The 18,030-nt window shown below is 40.8% G+C and overlaps 2 protein-coding genes and 1 non-coding gene across 3 annotated transcripts in view; 1 reads left to right on the forward strand and 2 right to left on the reverse strand.

The window, feature by feature from the left end:
• Positions 1-13,492, reverse strand: part of ELF1 (E74 like ETS transcription factor 1) — a 114,163-nt gene extending 100,671 nt beyond the window's left edge. The window contains exon 1 of the mRNA XM_016205398.2: positions 12,978-13,492. The gene's annotated coding sequence lies outside the window, so the exon portion shown is untranslated. The remainder of the gene's footprint in view (positions 1-12,977) is intronic.
• On the reverse strand, positions 12,876-12,947 carry TRNAE-UUC (transfer RNA glutamic acid (anticodon UUC)). The gene has a single exon. It is a non-coding gene; the product is annotated as a tRNA-Glu (tRNA).
• Positions 13,493-13,658: 166 nt separating the features above from the next.
• The window catches only part of WBP4 (WW domain binding protein 4), a 32,816-nt gene continuing 28,444 nt past the window's right edge, over positions 13,659-18,030 (forward strand). Inside the window, exons 1-4 of the mRNA XM_016205399.2 lie at positions 13,659-13,782; positions 14,753-14,825; positions 17,231-17,293; positions 17,379-17,502. Coding sequence (XP_016060885.1) covers positions 13,781-13,782; positions 14,753-14,825; positions 17,231-17,293; positions 17,379-17,502 — 262 coding nt within the window. The 5' untranslated portion in view covers positions 13,659-13,780. The remainder of the gene's footprint in view (positions 13,783-14,752; positions 14,826-17,230; positions 17,294-17,378; positions 17,503-18,030) is intronic.

The raw sequence follows: 18,030 nt of genomic DNA on the forward strand, positions 1-18,030 counted from the left end.
TGTGTCAGAATTTCCCTCCCCTTTAAGGCTAAAAAATATCCCACATTTTGTTTATCCATTTACCCACTGATGGACATTCTGGTTACTTCTACTTTTCAGCTAGTGTGAATAATGCTGCTACGAACACGGGTGTACAAATATCTTTTTGAGACAGAACCAAAGTCCGTGTGCCCAATCCTTCGAAAGGCCAAAACTAAAAACGTCGAAGTTTGGAGTAAGGAAAGGTTTACTGACTGAGAAGACGCCAACCAAGATGAGAGAGCTGGTGGTACCTCAAATCCATCTCACTTACTGGACCAGGCCAAGGGTTTTTAAGGGGCTAGGGAAAACAGGTATGTGAAACTGTGGTGGGCAAGTTTTTTTTCCTTTCCTTTTTGCTTCTACCACCCTATCTTAAATGTGTCTTCTCTGACCATTTTTATCTTGCTATATATGTAGTTTTAATCATTTTTTATTTTTTTTATTACAGTTCACATTATATTAGTTTCAGGTGTACATCCCAGTGATTTAGACATTATGTAACATACTTAGTGAGTGATCATCCTGGTAAAGCTAGTACCCATCCGACACCATACATGGATTATTGACTATATTCCCTAAGGCTGTACTTTACATCCCCATGACTATTTTGTAACAACCAATTTGTACTTTTTAATCCCTCCACCTTTTTCACCTATCTCCCCAGCCTCCTCACATCTGGCAACCATCAAAATGTTCTCTGTATCAATGAGTCTGTTTCTGTTCTGATTGTTTTTTAGATTTAATTATTGATTGATACTTGCTTATTGCTATTTTATTGTTCCTATTTTTAATCTTTTTTTTCTTTCTTCTTAAAGAAGACCCTTTAGCATTTCATGTTTGGTGGTGGTGAACTCCTTTAGCTTTCTCTTGTCTGGGAAGCTCTTTATCTGTCCTTTGATTCTAAATGATAGCTTTGCTGGATAGAGTAATCTTGGTTATAGATCCTTGTTTTCCATCATTTTGAATATTTCTTGCCAATCCCTTCTGGCATGCAAAGTTTCTGTTGAGAAATCAGCTGAGTCTTATGGGAGCTTCCTTGTAGGTGACTAACTGCGTTATCTTGCTGCTTTTAAGATTCTCTCTTTGTCTTTAACCTTTTACTTTTTTTTTTTTAATGTACCTTTTTTATTGATTTCAGAGAGGAAGGGAGAGGGGGAGAGAGAGATAGAAACATCAATGATGAGGGAGTCATTGATCGAGCCTGCAACCTGGGCATGTGCCCTGACCGGGAATCGAACCCCAATTGCCTGGATCCTAGGTCGACGCTCAACCGCTGAGCCACACCTGGCCAGGCAACCTTTTACATCTTAATTATGATGTATCTTGGTGTGGGTCTCTTTGGATTCATCTGTTTTGGGGTCTCTGCGCTTTCTGGACTTGTATGCCTATTTCCTTCACCAAGTTGGGGAAGTTTTGTCATTTTTTTCAAATAGGTTTGCAATTTCTTGCTCTTTTCTTCTTCCGGCACCCCCATGATACAAATGTTGGTACACTTGAAGTTGTCCCAGAAACTCCTTACACTAGCCTCATTTTTTTGGTATTCTTTCTTTTTGCTATTCTGAGTGGGTGTTTTTTGCTTCCTTATATTCCAAATCACTGATTTGATTCTATTCCACCTACTCTACTGTTGATTTCCTGTAATATATTCTACATTTCAGTTAATCCCGTATTCATTTCTGATTGTTTCTTTTTTATATTTTCTATCTCTGTTTTTATGTTTCCTCTCTCTTCGTTGAAGTTCTCACTAAGTTGATCTACTCTGCCCCTAAGTTCACTGAATATCCTTGTAACCAGTGCTTTGAACTTTGCATCTGGTAGATTGCTTGCCTCCATTTTACTTAGTTCTTTTTCTGGAGTTTAGTTCTGTTCTTTCATTTGGGACACAATTCTTTGTCTCCACATTTTGGCATCTTCCCCGTGTTTGTTTCTATTAGGTAGAGCTTCTATGTCTCCTGGGCTTGGTAAAGTGGCGTAATGTAGTAGGTGTTCTGCAGGGTCCAGTGGCACAGCCTCCCTCATTACCCAAGCTAGGCACCCCAGATGCGTCCCCCATGTGGGCTGTGTACACCTTTCTGTTATAGTTTAGCCTTAATTGGTGCTGGCATGTCAATGGGAGAGATTTACCCCCAGGCCAATCAGATGGAAGAGCTGGCTGTGACCACCAAACACCATGCAGGACCAGCTATACAGGGACCAGCCTCACATCTCAGGACTTACTTCAGCATGGCTCTGGTGCCCACTGAGTCCGCCTCTCGAGTGTACCATTTGTGGAGATGGGTAGTGCTTTGATGTTGTCCGAGGCTCTCCACTGGGTGCTCTGGCTCTAGGGCCTTCTGAGAAGTGCAGGCCAAGGTCAGCTGCCACCTATGTTCTGCCCTGGGCCAGCTGGCATGGGCTACAAAATGATTCGCAGATGGCTGCTACATGTGCTGGGCTTTGAGGTGCCCAGGTAAGGCCAAGCTGTGAACCAAGGTTGGCTGCTGCTAGTGCCAGGCCTGGGGCCATTTAGCAAGATGTAAGGGTCACACTGAGGCCAGAAGCTACTTGTTTGAAAGATTTTAGGAAAATCTGAAGCATGAGCCAAGACATGCCATTGGTATAGAAAAGCTGTTGGGAACAGCTTGGGTGGGCCTGAAAACTGGGTGGGGCCTCAGGGAATCACCAGAGTGAGGCAGTATGAGTCAGGTTAATGCAGTCTCAGATATGGTGCCTGCCTGCCAAATCTGTGGGGGTAGGGCTCAGAAAAGGAACAAAGGCCTCGGCCAACACCTCTGTCTGGGAGAAAGCTCTGCTCCCACTCTTGCCCTGATACTGGACAATTCAGTTCCTCCCTGAACGTCTCTTGTGCCTTTCAAGCTGCTGCCCCAGGGCCGGAGCTCAGAAGGAGGGAGTTCAAATAAGTCCATGTGTAGGCTCTTTAAGAGGAATGCCTGGGACTCGAACAGCCCTACATCTCCTTTAGCCTCAATCCCCACCAGTTTTTACAGCCAGACATTATGGGGACTTCTCTTAGTAGCAGTGAACCCTGGGCTGGAGGTCCTGATGTGAGGCTGGTACCCCTCACTCATTAGGGGAGATTTCTGCAGCTGAGATACCCCTCCCAATTTTTAAGCACCACATGTGGGTGTGAGACCAGCCCATTCTGCATCTATGCCCTCCTACCAGTCTCAATGTGACTACTTCTTAATTCCCTAGTTGTAGGACTTCCATTAGCCAGATTTCAGGTGGTTTTGAATGATTGTTATGTAGTGTAGTTGTAATTTTGGCACGGTTGTGGAGGATGCAAATATCACGTTTACCTACACCACCATCTTGACCATATCTAGCCAGACAAGTTTGTGTGTTTTTTTTTGGGGGGGGGGAGAGTGTATTTTTATTTTTTTTATTTTTATCACTTTTTCCCCTTCCTTTTATTGTTCAATATTATAGATGTCCCATTTTTTCACCATTGAACATTTCCACCCCACACCCACTCCATACCATTGTCTGCGTCCATGGGTTATGCATATATGCATATAAATTCTTTGGTTAATCTCTCCCCACCCCCACCTTCCCTCTGAGATTCTTCAGTCTGTTCCATGTTTCTATGTCACTGAATCTATTTTGTTCATCAGACTATTGTGTTTAGATTCTACATATAAATGAGATCATGTGGTATTTGTCTTTCTCTGCCTGGCTTATTTCATTTAGCATAATTTTGGGTGGAACAAGTTTTAATTGAAGGACCTTGGAACTTGGCCACTCATGGTAAAGGGATGTAAACACCAGATCTTCCTGGGTAACAGACCCTTGGCTTCTGAAAGGGTTCTAGTATTCAAGTTCTGGTTATATCCTGGTCATCAAACAGGATAGGACCATTTTGAGCTGGTTCTGTGGTTACATAGCCACAAATGGAATTGCTGATCATGTGATAATTCTATCTCTAGTTTTTTTAGGACCTGCCATACTGTTTTCCATAGTAGCTGCACCATTTACATTTCCATGAACAGTATATGATGGCCCCAATTTCTCTACAACCCCATCAACACTTGTTATTTTCTGTTTTTTATTGGAGCCATTCAAATGAGTGTGAGGTTATGGATTTGCTTTTACACAAACATTCTGTGCTTTGTTTTTCCTACAAACATGGTAAATATAACCCTCTTAAAATATACTCTATAAACTAACAAAAGACATTCGAGAAGGTACCGAAAATGGAAAAAGGAGAAAGTCTTTCAAAGCAGGAGTTTAAGGGACAATAAAATTATGATTGGTGTGAAATGGCAAGTAAATAAACAAACAAACAAACAAGGGAGAACAAATAAAGAAAAGGCATTCCCACTCAAATCTGAAATTCCCTGATGCCAACTGCCTGCTTAAGAGTTTTTAATTACTTATGCCTATGTTCTACCACCTGACATCAGAATATTTCCCCTCAGCCCTACCCCAACCTGTGTGCTGGGACTTTGCCTGTGGTCAGGGCCTTCCCATCATACACTTCCTTCCTACTTAAGCTCTTGCAACTAGGTCAGCGCCTGCCTTATTCAGTGGGTGACTGAGTGGCAGGGCCCCATCCTTCCCATTTAATAGGGTCATCTGTGTCCCTTGGTATAAGGAGGTATCATGATAAACACTGATGTTAGGAAAGCTGGGGTAAAACCAATCCCATGATAACCTTAAAAGCTTGAATTAATTAAATACTGAAACAGATAAAAAGCTTCACAAAAAGCAAGGTATCAACACATCCTAAATCGGAAATGTATCCTGGTCATAGTATTTTTTTAAAAATGTTTTTATTGATTTCAGAGAGAGAGAAAGGGACAAGATAGAAACATTGATTGGCTGCCTCGTGCATGACCCCGACTGGGGACTGAGCCCACAGCCTGGGCATATGCCCTGATCAGGAATCAAACTGGTGACCTCTTGGTTCACACCAGCCAAGTTGGTCATGGTATTTTGAATCCAAAAGAAACTTTAACTCAACTAAAAGATTAAACTACAAATAAAAACTTAAGACTATCTAGAAGGACTCTGGATCTAGAAGTCATTAGCTAAGTACCTTTCCAGAGATCTAAAATAAAGCAAAAAAAAAAGTTTTAAAGCAAAGGTACTTCTTTAATAGTAAATAGTTTTTGCTTTTAAAAATCAAAAACCTATTAAAATTTGCACACACGCACTCAACACACATACAAAACTTATGGAATAGTTGTTACTGCTTTATCAAAAACCAAGTGATGTATGCTAAAATTAATTTTCAAAGAACAAAAGATTTTATATTTACATTTGTGAAAATGAACCCCAGTGTGAACAGTAAAAGGGAATGCTAACTACCATTAATCCTAAATTACTATTCTAGCACAAAAGGCAGATACTGCCCTGGCCGGTTTGGTTCCGTGGTTACAGCATCGGCCCCCAATCTGAAGGTTCTCGGCTTTGATTCCTGGTTAAGGGCACATACCTTGGTTATAGGCTCAATCCTCGGCCCCGGTGGAGGTACATGCAGGAGGCAACCAATTGATGTTTTTCTCTCTCTTTCTCCCCCTTCCACTCTCTCTGAAAAGCAATGGGAGGAAATAAAGGCAGATACTGTGTGAGAACAAAGTTTCTTAAGTATAGGCTAAACATTAAACTAAAATTTTTTTATAAGTTCATTGTCATTTATAGTTTTAAAAACAATATGATAATGAAACCATTAAAGAAGGTTGTAAAACAAATATATCTCTACCTTTATTGGCTCCTGGTTCCAATATTAGGAAAAAAGAAAATAGACCATGAAGTATTTTGAAAGTTACTGTCCTTAAGCAATACCTAAATAATACTGTTTCTGTGGCAAACCGTATGGGCCTACCTAAACATTTGCATTTTCATAATTTATAGTCTACTTTGCTTAAAATTACACAGTATACATCAACTGTAGAATATAAAATATAAATGTAGCAAAAAATAACTTAGAAAAGTCACCCACAATCCCATACATTTACTTTGAAAAGAGTAAATAAACATTTAAAGTATATTATCATGTCTGTCATGCTGCACTTTTCAGAAATACTCAAGAGAAATATTTAAAATCATTAACATTATTTTTGAAAAATCTCCCCATTACCAAAATGTAAGGTCCCTAAGGTGAATATCAGGTAACTTAAGGGGCTAGGAGTTCAGTAGATACTCATCTATTCTCTTCATCAGCCTGGATATCACAATCAGAAAGAACATACAATTGCTGACATCAGAATGCTGCTGCAGCCCATTTCTGCCTAACTGGTAACACAAATTTCAACGCTAAAACCCCACCCCTCCTGACACCTCAGGGAATACAAGTGTGTAAGCCGCTTACAACATTAGGCTGTAATCACAGCTCATTTGTTGGGAAAGTTTTGCAGAGTTCAAGATGGAACCATTTCCTGAGTTGCAGAGCAAATAAGTCTTTCACAATCACCATTTCATTTTGATTCAAGCTAGTTTATCAGTTTAATTTGTGAGCAGACTGCCTAAATAACACACACTATAATGAAATCCAAATTGTTTACATAATTACAATTAAGGCAACTCATCAAAGCATGGAGAATTTTTAACAATAAAATCCAACTTCACAAAAAATGGAAATTAGACCCAAAAAAGTCATGGGAGTTTTCACGTATTTCTCAAGAAATATAACTCAAGAATAATACCGTAGGTTATTATAAAATAGGATAAAAGTAGTACAATAAAAGAAAAAAAAGACCATTTTACAACAGGCCTACATACCACAATGTTTTAAAAAACAAACTCTTTAAGTCCTGGCCAGGTAGCTCAGTTGTTTAGAGCACTGTCCGGATACACCAAAGTTGCAAGTTCAATCTCCAGTCAGGGTACAAACAAGAAGTAAACAAAGAATGCATAAATAAGTGGAACAAATCTCTCTCCCTCAAATCAATTTATAAAAACCCCTCTTTGATATGAAATTACTGGAGGAAAGAAGCATGCCATCTAAAAAGCATTCTTGAATTTCTTTGTAACTTTTTCTGATGGTATTTTAAATTGTTCCTTTAAAAGCCTCAGAAAACTAATTTCAACTTTCTTTTTAATGAGCATAACTCCATATGCCAATGTTGAAGAACCATAAGCAGTTCTAAAATTGTGAATTTCAAATGAATTAAGTTTTATTACAATATTGAGGGTTTTAGTTCTAAATTATATTGTCCACAGGGTGGCAGTCTCACAGTCGTAACTTTGTCTCTGGGTTCAATGTACAATTACAATGTTCAAAAAGCCCACACACACATACACCCACAGGTGGGCAATAAAAATTTACTGTCTGACCAACCCTAGGAATGAAAGCTGCCTGTCCTCTCAAAAAAAAAAAAAAAATCTATCCTTTGTAACTTCCCTATTTCTTTTAGAAGTGTTTACTTCCTGATATCTTAAATTTTTTCCTTAAATATACCTCCTTTGATCCTTTCTATTTTGCTGCAACTACCTTATTTAGAAAGAGATTAAAGGTAAGGAGAGCTGTTACAGATTATTACTTACTACAGCAGACCCTGACCTTGGTTGAGGCCTAACCCAGGGAGAATGACAGCAAGAACAGGAATAGGAAGGTGGGAGTGGACACCACAGACACAATCCTTCCAACCTTCAGTTCATCCTGCACACTTACCTAATTAATTCCATTAAACACTTATCATGCTACCAGAAATCTCTTCTCCTAGCTAAGTAAATTCCTTATCCCCAAATTCAAGGATCTTCATAATCAGAACCTTCCAAAATCTTCTATCTAAATGTTCTGCAAGAGTCAAGGGGATTTGTAAAATAAAATTCACTTTGGACCTTGCAACTTCCTGGTTTTCATTCATTCAAATATTTTCTAAATACTTACAGAGTGCCAAGCACTGCTCCAAGTGCTGATGATACCAACAGGAACAAGTCAAAGTCCCTGCTCCAAGGTTATACTCCTGACTGGAAAATCTTGGGTTGAGAACTATTAGGGGAAAGGAGATAAGCCCCCAGACACTTACTGCTCTCTTTCCCAAGTATGGGCCATTGGAAGAACACTAGGGGTTGGGAGATAACAAAAAGACACCAGAGGAGATCTGCCAGCACTATCATTGTCTGCTATAGACCCTAATCTATTTGTGTAGCCTTATTTCCTATTTCCCACTCCTATATTACTTGTTCCCTCAGTTCAGCCAAAATGTGCTATGCTAATAACTATTAATGTACCTCTGTTCCTGCCTCACCTCCCACCATATCATCTCTACCAGCTAAAGGCTAAACTGACTTCAAAGCCCATCTCAAATACTGCCTTCTAGAGGAGGCCCTTCCCCATTCCCTTGACACAAATCCAGATATTTTGGAGACCTTCAAACCCTTATAACCAACCGTTGGCTTAGTCCCCTCTGAGCAGTTATCCCACCATGCACTCCATCAGAATTAAAATATTTGTATATTTTAACCTCCTTCATCAGCTATTTACTGAGCACTTGCTACATTCCTCGACTATCTAGGAGCTAGAGTTACAGTGTTAAATTATTCCATAATTATTTTTAGATATTTAACATCCAAATGATAAATAAAAAATGTAGGGACAAATATTTTATATGCTTTTTATTGCTTCAATCTTTTTTATCAGTTTTATGGAAATATAATTTAAATACCATAAAGTTCACCCAAAGAGAATAGAAATGTTTTTAGTATATTTACAGAATTGTTCAGTCATCATCAAATCTAATTTTAGGACATTTCAATCACCCTATAAAGAAACCTTATCCCTACACATTAGCAGTCACTTCTCATCCTCCTATTTCAGCCCCTCACCCCTCAATCCTAGGTAACCATAATCTATCTTCTTTCTCCATACATTTGCCTATTCTAGAAATTTAATGTAAATGATATCATACAAGATATGATCTTTTCAGCCTAGTGTCCTTCACTTAGAATACCATTCTTGAGATTGATCCATGAAGTGGTATGTATTAGTACTTCATTCGTTTTATTGCCAAATAATATCCGATTGTATGCATACACCACATGGACATTGGGTTGTTTCCACTTTCTGCTTATGACTAATGCTGCTATGAATATTTGTGCACAAGTTTTTGTGTGAACTTATGTTTTAATTTTTCTTGGGTATATACCTAGGAGTGGAATTGCTGAGTCATACGGTAACTCAATGTTTAATATTTTGAAGGAACTGCCAAACTCTTTTCCAAAATAAGTGCATCGTTTTACATTTTCACCAGCAATGTGTGAGGGTTCCACCATCTCTACTGTTTGAATCTTGTAGAATAAGAATGATCTCACTATACTTAGCTCATGGAACTTATATTCTAGTGGAATAAGACAATAAATAAACAAAAAAAATAAACGTGTTACCTTTAGATAATAAGAAAAAGGAGGAGGCCAAGTATACGGTGACAGGAGATGGTCTAACTTTGGGTGGTGAACACACAATACAATGATCATGTACCATAGAAATGTACACTTGAAACCTATATAATCTTATTAACCAATGTCACCACAATAAATAAAATAAGAAAAAGGAGGAAAAAAAACAAGGTAAACCAAACAGAAAGTAACCAGAACAAAAGGGGGTCTCCAGCTAGGATGGTCAGAAAAGGCTTAAGAAGTTAATGTTGACCTGAGATGTGAAGAGCTGGAGGGGAAATATTCTAGGCATGGAAACAGCAAGAAATAAACCTGAGAAAAGAACAAGTCTGGCAAGTTCAAGGAATAAAAAGGAAGCCAGTGTGACTGAAGTATAATGAAGAGGCAGAGAAGGTAGGAGGTGAAGTTGGGAAGGTAAGCAGAGACCAGATAATCTTGGGCAATCATTTTTTTAATACCTTATATTTCTTTTTTTAAATTTTTATCCTCACTTGAGGATATTTTTTCCACTGCTTTCCAGAGAGAGTGGAAGGGAGAGAGGAGAAAGAGAGAGAAACATTGATGTGAGAGAAAGAGACAGTGACTGGTTGCCTCCCACACATGCTCCAGGTTCCAGGAATCTAGCCTGCAACCGAGGTGCATGCCCTTGGCTGGGATCCAACCCAGGACCCTTCAGTCTGTGGACTGATGCTCTACCACTGAGCAAAACCTGCTAGGGTAATACCTTATATTTCTTTAAATACAGGTGTCCATCTATGCAAACACTTGTTGAACTAACATATCTTCTAATTGCAACTAATAGTAGTAAATATTAAAGAGGCTATTTGGGTAAATCCAGGACATTTAATTCGTTATCACTTTATTTTATGGCCCAAGACAAAACACTTAAAGCATGAGTACCAATGGTGTTTTGGTAGTTTCTCATATGAGTTACAAGCATATGAAGAATCCTTACAAATTTATTATCTAGTCTTAACCAATTTAAGGTATATGCCTTATTGACAGCAAGTAGCAGCTCTTAGAATATTAAGGTCATTTTTTAAAAAGCAAGCCAATAAAAACATAGCTGCAATCATCCTCATAATTTAAACCTAGATCTCATTTTTTTATTGAATTCTAATTAACTGACTGCTTTTCTCCATTCTACTAATTAAAAATTAATATTCAATTGCTAAACATAAAACCTATGAACACAAAATATTCGATGTGTCTTTCCATTGCTTAGATCTTTTAAAACAAGCATTTTCACATATTACTGCCTTTTTCCCCCCAGAGACAAAAAGTGTTCTTAAAACTCTACTGACATAAATGTCACACCCTTGATAAAAGAACCTGTTATCTAGTCCCAGCTTCATCTCTTACGGCTCTCCCTCCAGGCACTGTGTGCTCCTGCAGAACCAGACTCTTTGCCAACCTCATACTTGTTCCTCACCTCAGCTTTTTGACTCACATTCCCCACTAGGAGAAACCCAACCAGTTTTTCAAGGTCCAGGACAAACACTCTCCCTTCCATGTCTCTCCTCCAGTCCTCTTCCCTGAGTAGAACTGATTTCTCGCCTCTGTGCTCCTACAGCACTTCCACAGCACAGATGCTGTCTTACTCAGTGCTGCCTGGTAGAAAACTCTATGAGTCTGCATCCTGGACAGAAACATTATCACCAAACCACTCCCCTCAACATACCCTCAAGTACAAACAAAGCAAAGCTTTTTGCTACTGGGTGCTCAGTAAAAACCATATTCACTTCAGCACCATTTGGTACAATACGATACCAAGTTATTACAAAATGCAAGGTCAAGAATTAAGCTCTCGTTGGAGACTACAAGGCAGAGCTGTCTTTCCTCCCTTCCAAACTCAGACATAATTCTTAAGTGGTTTCTTAATAATCACACAATCCCACTATTTAAATGAAACTTTTCCATTCTCATAACCTATTTAAGAAGTGCTCAGCAAAGTTTGTGTTGTATATTATCAAGAACTTATGATTATAAACCCAGAGCACAGAGAAGTGAAAGATCTACACAGGTCATATAGCTAATCACAAGAGCCAAATTATGATTCCATTCAGTATTCTATCCGCTACCTTCTAACATAAAGAACCTGAATGAACACCAGTAACTTTCAAAAGCATCTAATGATGCTTGGTACAGAGAAAATGTTCAAATATTTGAATTAATAAAGATAATTTAAAATATTTTTAGTTGTGGAGTTTATTTACAATGTAAACATAATAACCCTTAATCACGAAGATCATATTAACAGATTATTTCAAAACTCATTGTGCAGTTAAACCTATAAAACAGTTTGGCAACGCAAAACTTCTGTTCTTAGTAACCGCACTGACCAGAAACCCTCCACAAGAGCCACTTTTTCCTTCTTCATTTGTCCCAGAGGCACAATAGATTAAACATTATATAGCTCACCCCATTTTCTAATTTCAGCTTGCATTCAATATAACGCTTTTGTTTCATTTACAGCTCACATGCTGCAGACACAGCTGCCCCTTCTTCGTGATAAACACAAGGCTTCTATATTTAAAAATACAGTGAAACTTTGTTATAGCATCCCCTTCCCAGTCTCCGGCCAATATTCTCTCTTCCAAGCCCCACCTCCACCCCAGGATTATCTATCCTCGGCACCCAAGGAGCTAGACCCTATGCAAAGCCAATTTTCTTTTTCAAATACATCTCATCGTAGTGGTATTTTTCTTCTCCGCAGCTTATGTGAGGTTTTTTAAAGAAGGAGGGGAAAGAAAAGATTCCCTTCCCCCGAGGCCTTCCCAAGCAAGAGTCTGAGGGGCTTGTTGTGAGCTGCAGCCAGTGCACTGGACGTCTAGTCGGGACAAACTCGCCGGCTGGGCTCGGGCGCTGCGGGAGGGCGACTGGCAGCCGCGCGGACGGGAGAGCGCACCCGCGGGCACCCGGGCTCGCCAAGCGGGGGATCTCCCGCCTGCTCTACGCGAGCGCCCCCCAGGAGCCTGCTTAGTGATGGGAAGAGGGGGTCTCGTTACCACCCAGCGGAGAGTTTGCGAGGGCTGCTAGCGGGGCGCGAGCTACCGGATGCCGAGGGCAGGGGGCAAACACGCCCCGCGTCACTTGGGACTGTCGGGAGCGGGCAGCCGAGGAGGGTGCGGTCCCCCGAGAGGCGCGCGGGGAGGAGATAAGGCGAGGCCAGAGTTAATCATCACCTCGCGAGCTTCTGGAAAAGGACCGCTGGGGACCGAAGCGGCGGGAGGGCAGCCCCAAGGAAAGTGAAACTTCTTCCCGGCGGTTCAGGCCCAGGGCGGGAGGGAAGGGAGCCCGAGCGCACTCGCTCCTCCAGCCCGCCCGGCGCAGCACTCGTGACTCTCGAAGCCGCAGCCCGGGTCACGGCGCAAGTAACCGGTACACTAAGTCTCGTTTTCCACAAACTCACCCGGTGAGGGGAGCCTGTCATTGGAAATGAATAAGTTAGTTGCCCGTGCCTTTAAAAAATTTTTTTTAAATTAAATTTAAAGAAAGAAAATCTCAGGACGTTCCCATACCGGGAGTCGAACCCGGGCCGCCTGGGTGAAAACCAGGAATCCTAACCGCTAGACCATATGGGAAGCGCTGCTGAAGACGCCGCGGTGACTCACCTGACAAGCGCCCGCGCCCGCCGCTGCCTCCTCTCCAGTCCCCGTCGCTGCGACTCCCGCCGCGTCTTCTGCGCCACTCCAGCCTCTCCCTCCTCTGCCCACGCGCTCCCGGCAAGGGAACAAGCCCGGACCGAGGGCGCGGGCGTCGCGGAGGGGGAGCGCGGCCGCACCGCCGCCTCAGGAAAGTTCTGAAGCAAACCCCAGCAACTCGTGGCCCCGAAACCAGCTGTTTCACCTTTCTTTTTTTAAACTCCGCCAACGACCCCCAGCCTACAGGTACGGGCTGCTCCGCTGGTCAAAGTGCGTGCGGAGTAGTTGGCAAAGTTGAGGGCGGCGACGTCCCGGGGAACAGCTGTTTGCGTTCGGGGCGGAGGCGGCGCGCGAGCTCCTTGGCCTCGAGCCAGCGAGCCTAGAAGAAGGGTGGAGGTTCTGGATCCCAGAGGAAGAGAAAGGAGGAGGGATGACGCGGGGGCTTGAGGCTTCAGGTTAAGGTCCTTCAGCTTAGGTCCCGTCGAGCTTTTGCCCCTTCTCCGTGACCTCAACCTCTTTATACCGACCCCACCTCTCGGGAGTCGGGAGTCCCGCCCCCGTGGGGGGAGGGGAAGAGGAGGAGGTTTGAACGCGGATTGAGTCATCCGGGCACCCGTAGTTGGGAACCGGGGAACCCTGGTCCGGGAGGAGGGAGGTGTCGGGGTCGGAGGCTGTGGTGGGCCTCGCGCTGGGCCGCGCCGATTCTCGCCCCGCGTGGGGAACGCGAGCTTGAGCCGGACCCGGGGGCGACGCGCGGAGCGGCAGGTCCAGTCATGTGAGTTGGGTCTCAAGCTCTAAACAAGGGTGCGTTGTTTCTCTGCCCGCCCGTCCTCCGCCGGGTCTCTTTCTCCACCACCAGCCCCCCCGCCCTTCGGTTGGAGGCGTGACGGGCCCGCTCTTAACTCGCTCGGGACCGGCTGGGGACCGGCGGGGCTGGTTCTCTGGGCGGGGTGGAAAGGCTGCCCCGCGGAGCGCCCTGGGGGCCCGGAGGACCGGCTCTCGGGAGGGAGGCTGGCCCAGGTGAAGTGGGATGGCCGCCCGCGAGGCCGCGGGAGCGCTCCCTTCGCCTGCACAGTCGGGGGTCGCCGGCCGCCTTTCGGTGTCTGTCGAGCTTGAACCTCGGGGTATTGTGAAACTTCAGGGTTGGACCGCGGCCACCGCTGACGACTCCGCCTGCTAGAAGCGGTCGGCCCTGGTTAAAGGAATGATTTTCTTTTTCCTTGCCTCGCTAGCTGAGAGGTCCCTTGGGTTTTCCAACTCTCTCTTGCCCTGAGGCTCAAGAACAAATTGTATTAACTGATGGTCTCGGAGGAGCCACTGTCTCCCACCAGAGGAGTCTTGTGCTTTGTTCTTTTGTTGGAAGTAACTTGGTTTTAAAGCAAACTCGATGAGTTTTTTCAGACTTCCATTACAGCAACTTCTCAAAATGCCAGAAAGGGATGGAAAAGATAAATCTTCCCTAAGATGTTACTTATTTCTTCACACTGATGACAGTAACAAAGTTGGGAGGGGAGGATTTTAAGCTGTTTTATCTAAAGGAGTTTTAAATGCGGTGCAGACTTTTCTAACTTAACTGGCAACAATTGGACTGCTTCAGTCAGACATAATAAAACAGGGTGCTGTGTGTAACGAGACAAGATTCAATAGTAGAGGCTTTTATTTCAAATTCTAAGAAGATGTAAAGCGTGCAAAATTTTACGTTTTTAAATTATAAATAAGCTTAGACTTATTTTTCCCTTTTTTAGGGCCGACTACTGGAAGTCACAACCAAAGAAATTCTGTGATTACTGCAAGTGCTGGATAGCGGACAATAGGCCTGTATGACAATTCCACTGTTAGAGATTCTGATGTATTTATGTGAAGTGTTCTTTTTTTAATCTAAACTCAGTTTACAAAACATTTTCATATGCATTGCTCTAGATTTTTCAAAACATTGAAAGATATCTGTTATCTTTTCATTCCTTGTAGGAAAGCTGTGTGCCTTCTTCCTTTTCATCAGCCTAAATATAAATATATATCTATTAAGCCCAATTATTTCACTATGGCCCCTCAGTCAAATTCAGAAAATGAACAGTGAGTGTGGGTAATCTCATCCATGTCTATGAAACATCCAATTTTGATGGTGGTGTTTGTAACACTATCACATAAGAAAAGTAAAAGTGGAAAACCCTTAAAATGTAAAAAGAAACATCGGTTGTTTTTCTTGCATGTTTTTTTTGCTCTAGAGATAAATATATTTGATGCAGAGCTTTATGTCTATAAATGCTTAAATTTGAAAGAACTTTATTAGCTCTGTCATGGAATATGAAAATAGCAATTCTGTTAAGCACATTACTGTATCTCTTAGTCTAGTTTCAGCTTTTAAGACATAAAACAAAATGTTTTTTTTTAACCCCTCTCCTGCATGTCATAGTACTGTGTACATAGTACCTATAGCCTAGGGTAAAATATATATTACATATTCATATCCTGTTTACTTGGTAGAGTTGGATACACAAAAGGAGACTAGCCCTATCTGTATCAATGTTATGTTTGTTTGGTAGACATTTACTTACTATTGTCTACAAGGAGTTTGGAGATATTTTTCTTTCGGGTTTTGTTTTGTTTTGTGTCTTTCTGAATAAAGACCCAAAGTTCTAAAGTTCTTTACTATCTTGTTTAACATAGGCCATCCTTACAAATAAATGCCACAGATTTTAAAACCTACAAATCACTGATAGTCTCTTCCTTGGAGATACCCAAGCAGTTCAGTGAATTCTATGAGTTATGTAGAGTAAATAATCTCTCTTGGATAGTCTTTCTTCATCTCCTTGAATTGCTAATACACACCGATTTAACCTTAAACAAAATCAGTTTTTTTAATGGACCTGTAATAGTCTGTGGTATATAATAAACTCTAGAAAAATTACTATATGAAAAATAAAGGATGGCCCGGCTGGGTGTGCCTCAGTGGTTGAACATCGACCTAGGATCCAGGAGATCGCAGTTCCATTCCCGGTCAGGGCACATTCCCAGGTTACAGGCTCAATCCCTAGTCGGGAGTGTGCAAAAAGCAGCTGATCAATGACAACACTCTCATCATTGATGTTTCTATCTCTCTGTCTTCTTCTCCCTTCCTCTCTCTGAAGTCAATAAAGATATATTTTAAGTAAATAAATAAAATAAATAAAGGATGAACATTTGCTTTAAAAAGTCACACTTAAAAAGGAATTCATAATACTTTAGAGTAGCTCAACTAATGCATTATGTAAGATTTGAATTATAAAACTCATTTTGCAAACTTTACCAGATAATTCTTATTGTATACAACCATAGGAAGCGTTTCTGCCTGTTTTAAACAGGTAATAACATTCGGTCATCCACCTCTGTCCTCATTCATCCATTACCATCATTCCTCGTAGGTTACTACTTTTTCATTTTCTTATCTATCCTTCTATTGTTTTTATGTGCATATAGACGTACATTCTTGTTCCAACATATATAAAAGGTAGCATACTATTTATATACACTATACTGCACCATAGTTGTTTTGTTTTATTTAATTGAACAGTATATCCTGAAGCTCTCTCCACATTAATTTTTAGGCAGCCTCTTTATTCTCTAATGTGGCAGTCTAATTTTGATAGATAATTCCAAATTGTTCTGCATAAGAGTTTCACATTTTGTACAATTACCACATTATATAAAAGTATTTGTTTACAGTTCAGGGTAAGTTTTTTAATGTCTGCTTTCCTCCCAATATAAAGGATTACAGTTCTAAGGATCATTGGTTATTGTCTCTTACCTAATGTGGCAAATAGAGGAGTATAAATTTTAGAGACTTACTGCTTTTGACATTGTATGTTGAGAGGTGTTTCTTGAAGTTAGATTTTTTTCCATTCTTCTTTTGGCTTCATGTCTTGTTTGAGTCCTCATTGCAATCATAGTCACTAGATTAGTCATCAAGTGTACCTTGTATTTTTCTCCATTAATATGGTAATTGTAGTTTTATTTTAAGCACCGAAGGAGACCTAGTCAGAAGGCATAATAATAAATAATGTAGTTCAGTTCTGTAGCATCATTTGATTAAAAGGGCCAATTTGCATTAAAATTATTTTTTGTCTTTTCTGCCAGTCATTTTAGTTTTAATTTTATGTTCCATTCCCAAATTTACTGATACATTAATGTGAACATTATGATGTTTATGTAGTTTTACTTTGTATTTTCTTTTTTTCATTTTCAAGAGTGTTGAATTTCATGAAAGAGGAAAGAATCATAAGGAAAATGTGGCAAAGAGGATCAGTGAGGTAATTTAGTTTGTTTTTTTGCAAGTTTTTCTGTGTAAATATCAGTCTTTTATCTAGCTTTCACTTTTATATGTGTCTTGCATAGATTAAACAGAAAAGCCTGGATAAGGCAAAAGAAGAAGAAAAGGCATCAAAGGAGTTTGCTGCAATGGAGGCAGCTGCCCTGAAAGCATACCAAGAGGATTTGAAAAGGCTTGGCTTAGAGTCAGGTAAAAAAACAGCCAACATGTTTTAAAAGTAACATCAGAGGTCATGCTAAGTTAGCTTTTATTGTTTCCATAAAGAGGTTATATACTCAGGGTATACTCAGTGTTTTTTATGTGCATCATAGTCCTATTTAGACTGTGGGAGTTTGTTCATGCACTTCTGTTTTGCTTTTAAAGCCTCATATTTTAACACCTCCATTCACAACAACTATACTACCTGGGTGGTTATCTAGTCCTAGCTCTGTCTTAAGTCAGTGATTCATTTCAGAGACATTTGAGTTTTCTGGGTATTCTAATTATTTGGCTAAAAGGATCTATTGAAAAATAGGCCTTGCATTATAACTACAGTTCACTTTAGCCATATGGTGAAAACAATCATGTTTGTTTATATGGTTGAATTACAGTGAATTAGCCTTTTGTGGACAGATTAACCAACTATCGCTAGGAGATAATTTTTTCCTTTTTCCTTTTTTAATTGAATACATTCGACATAACCATTGTATAAATTTAAGGTGTACAGTGTGTTACTTT

Source organism: Miniopterus natalensis, chromosome 2, assembly GCF_054644295.1.
Source record: "Miniopterus natalensis isolate mMinNat1 chromosome 2, mMinNat1.hap1, whole genome shotgun sequence".
NCBI lineage: Eukaryota > Metazoa > Chordata > Mammalia > Chiroptera > Miniopteridae > Miniopterus > Miniopterus natalensis.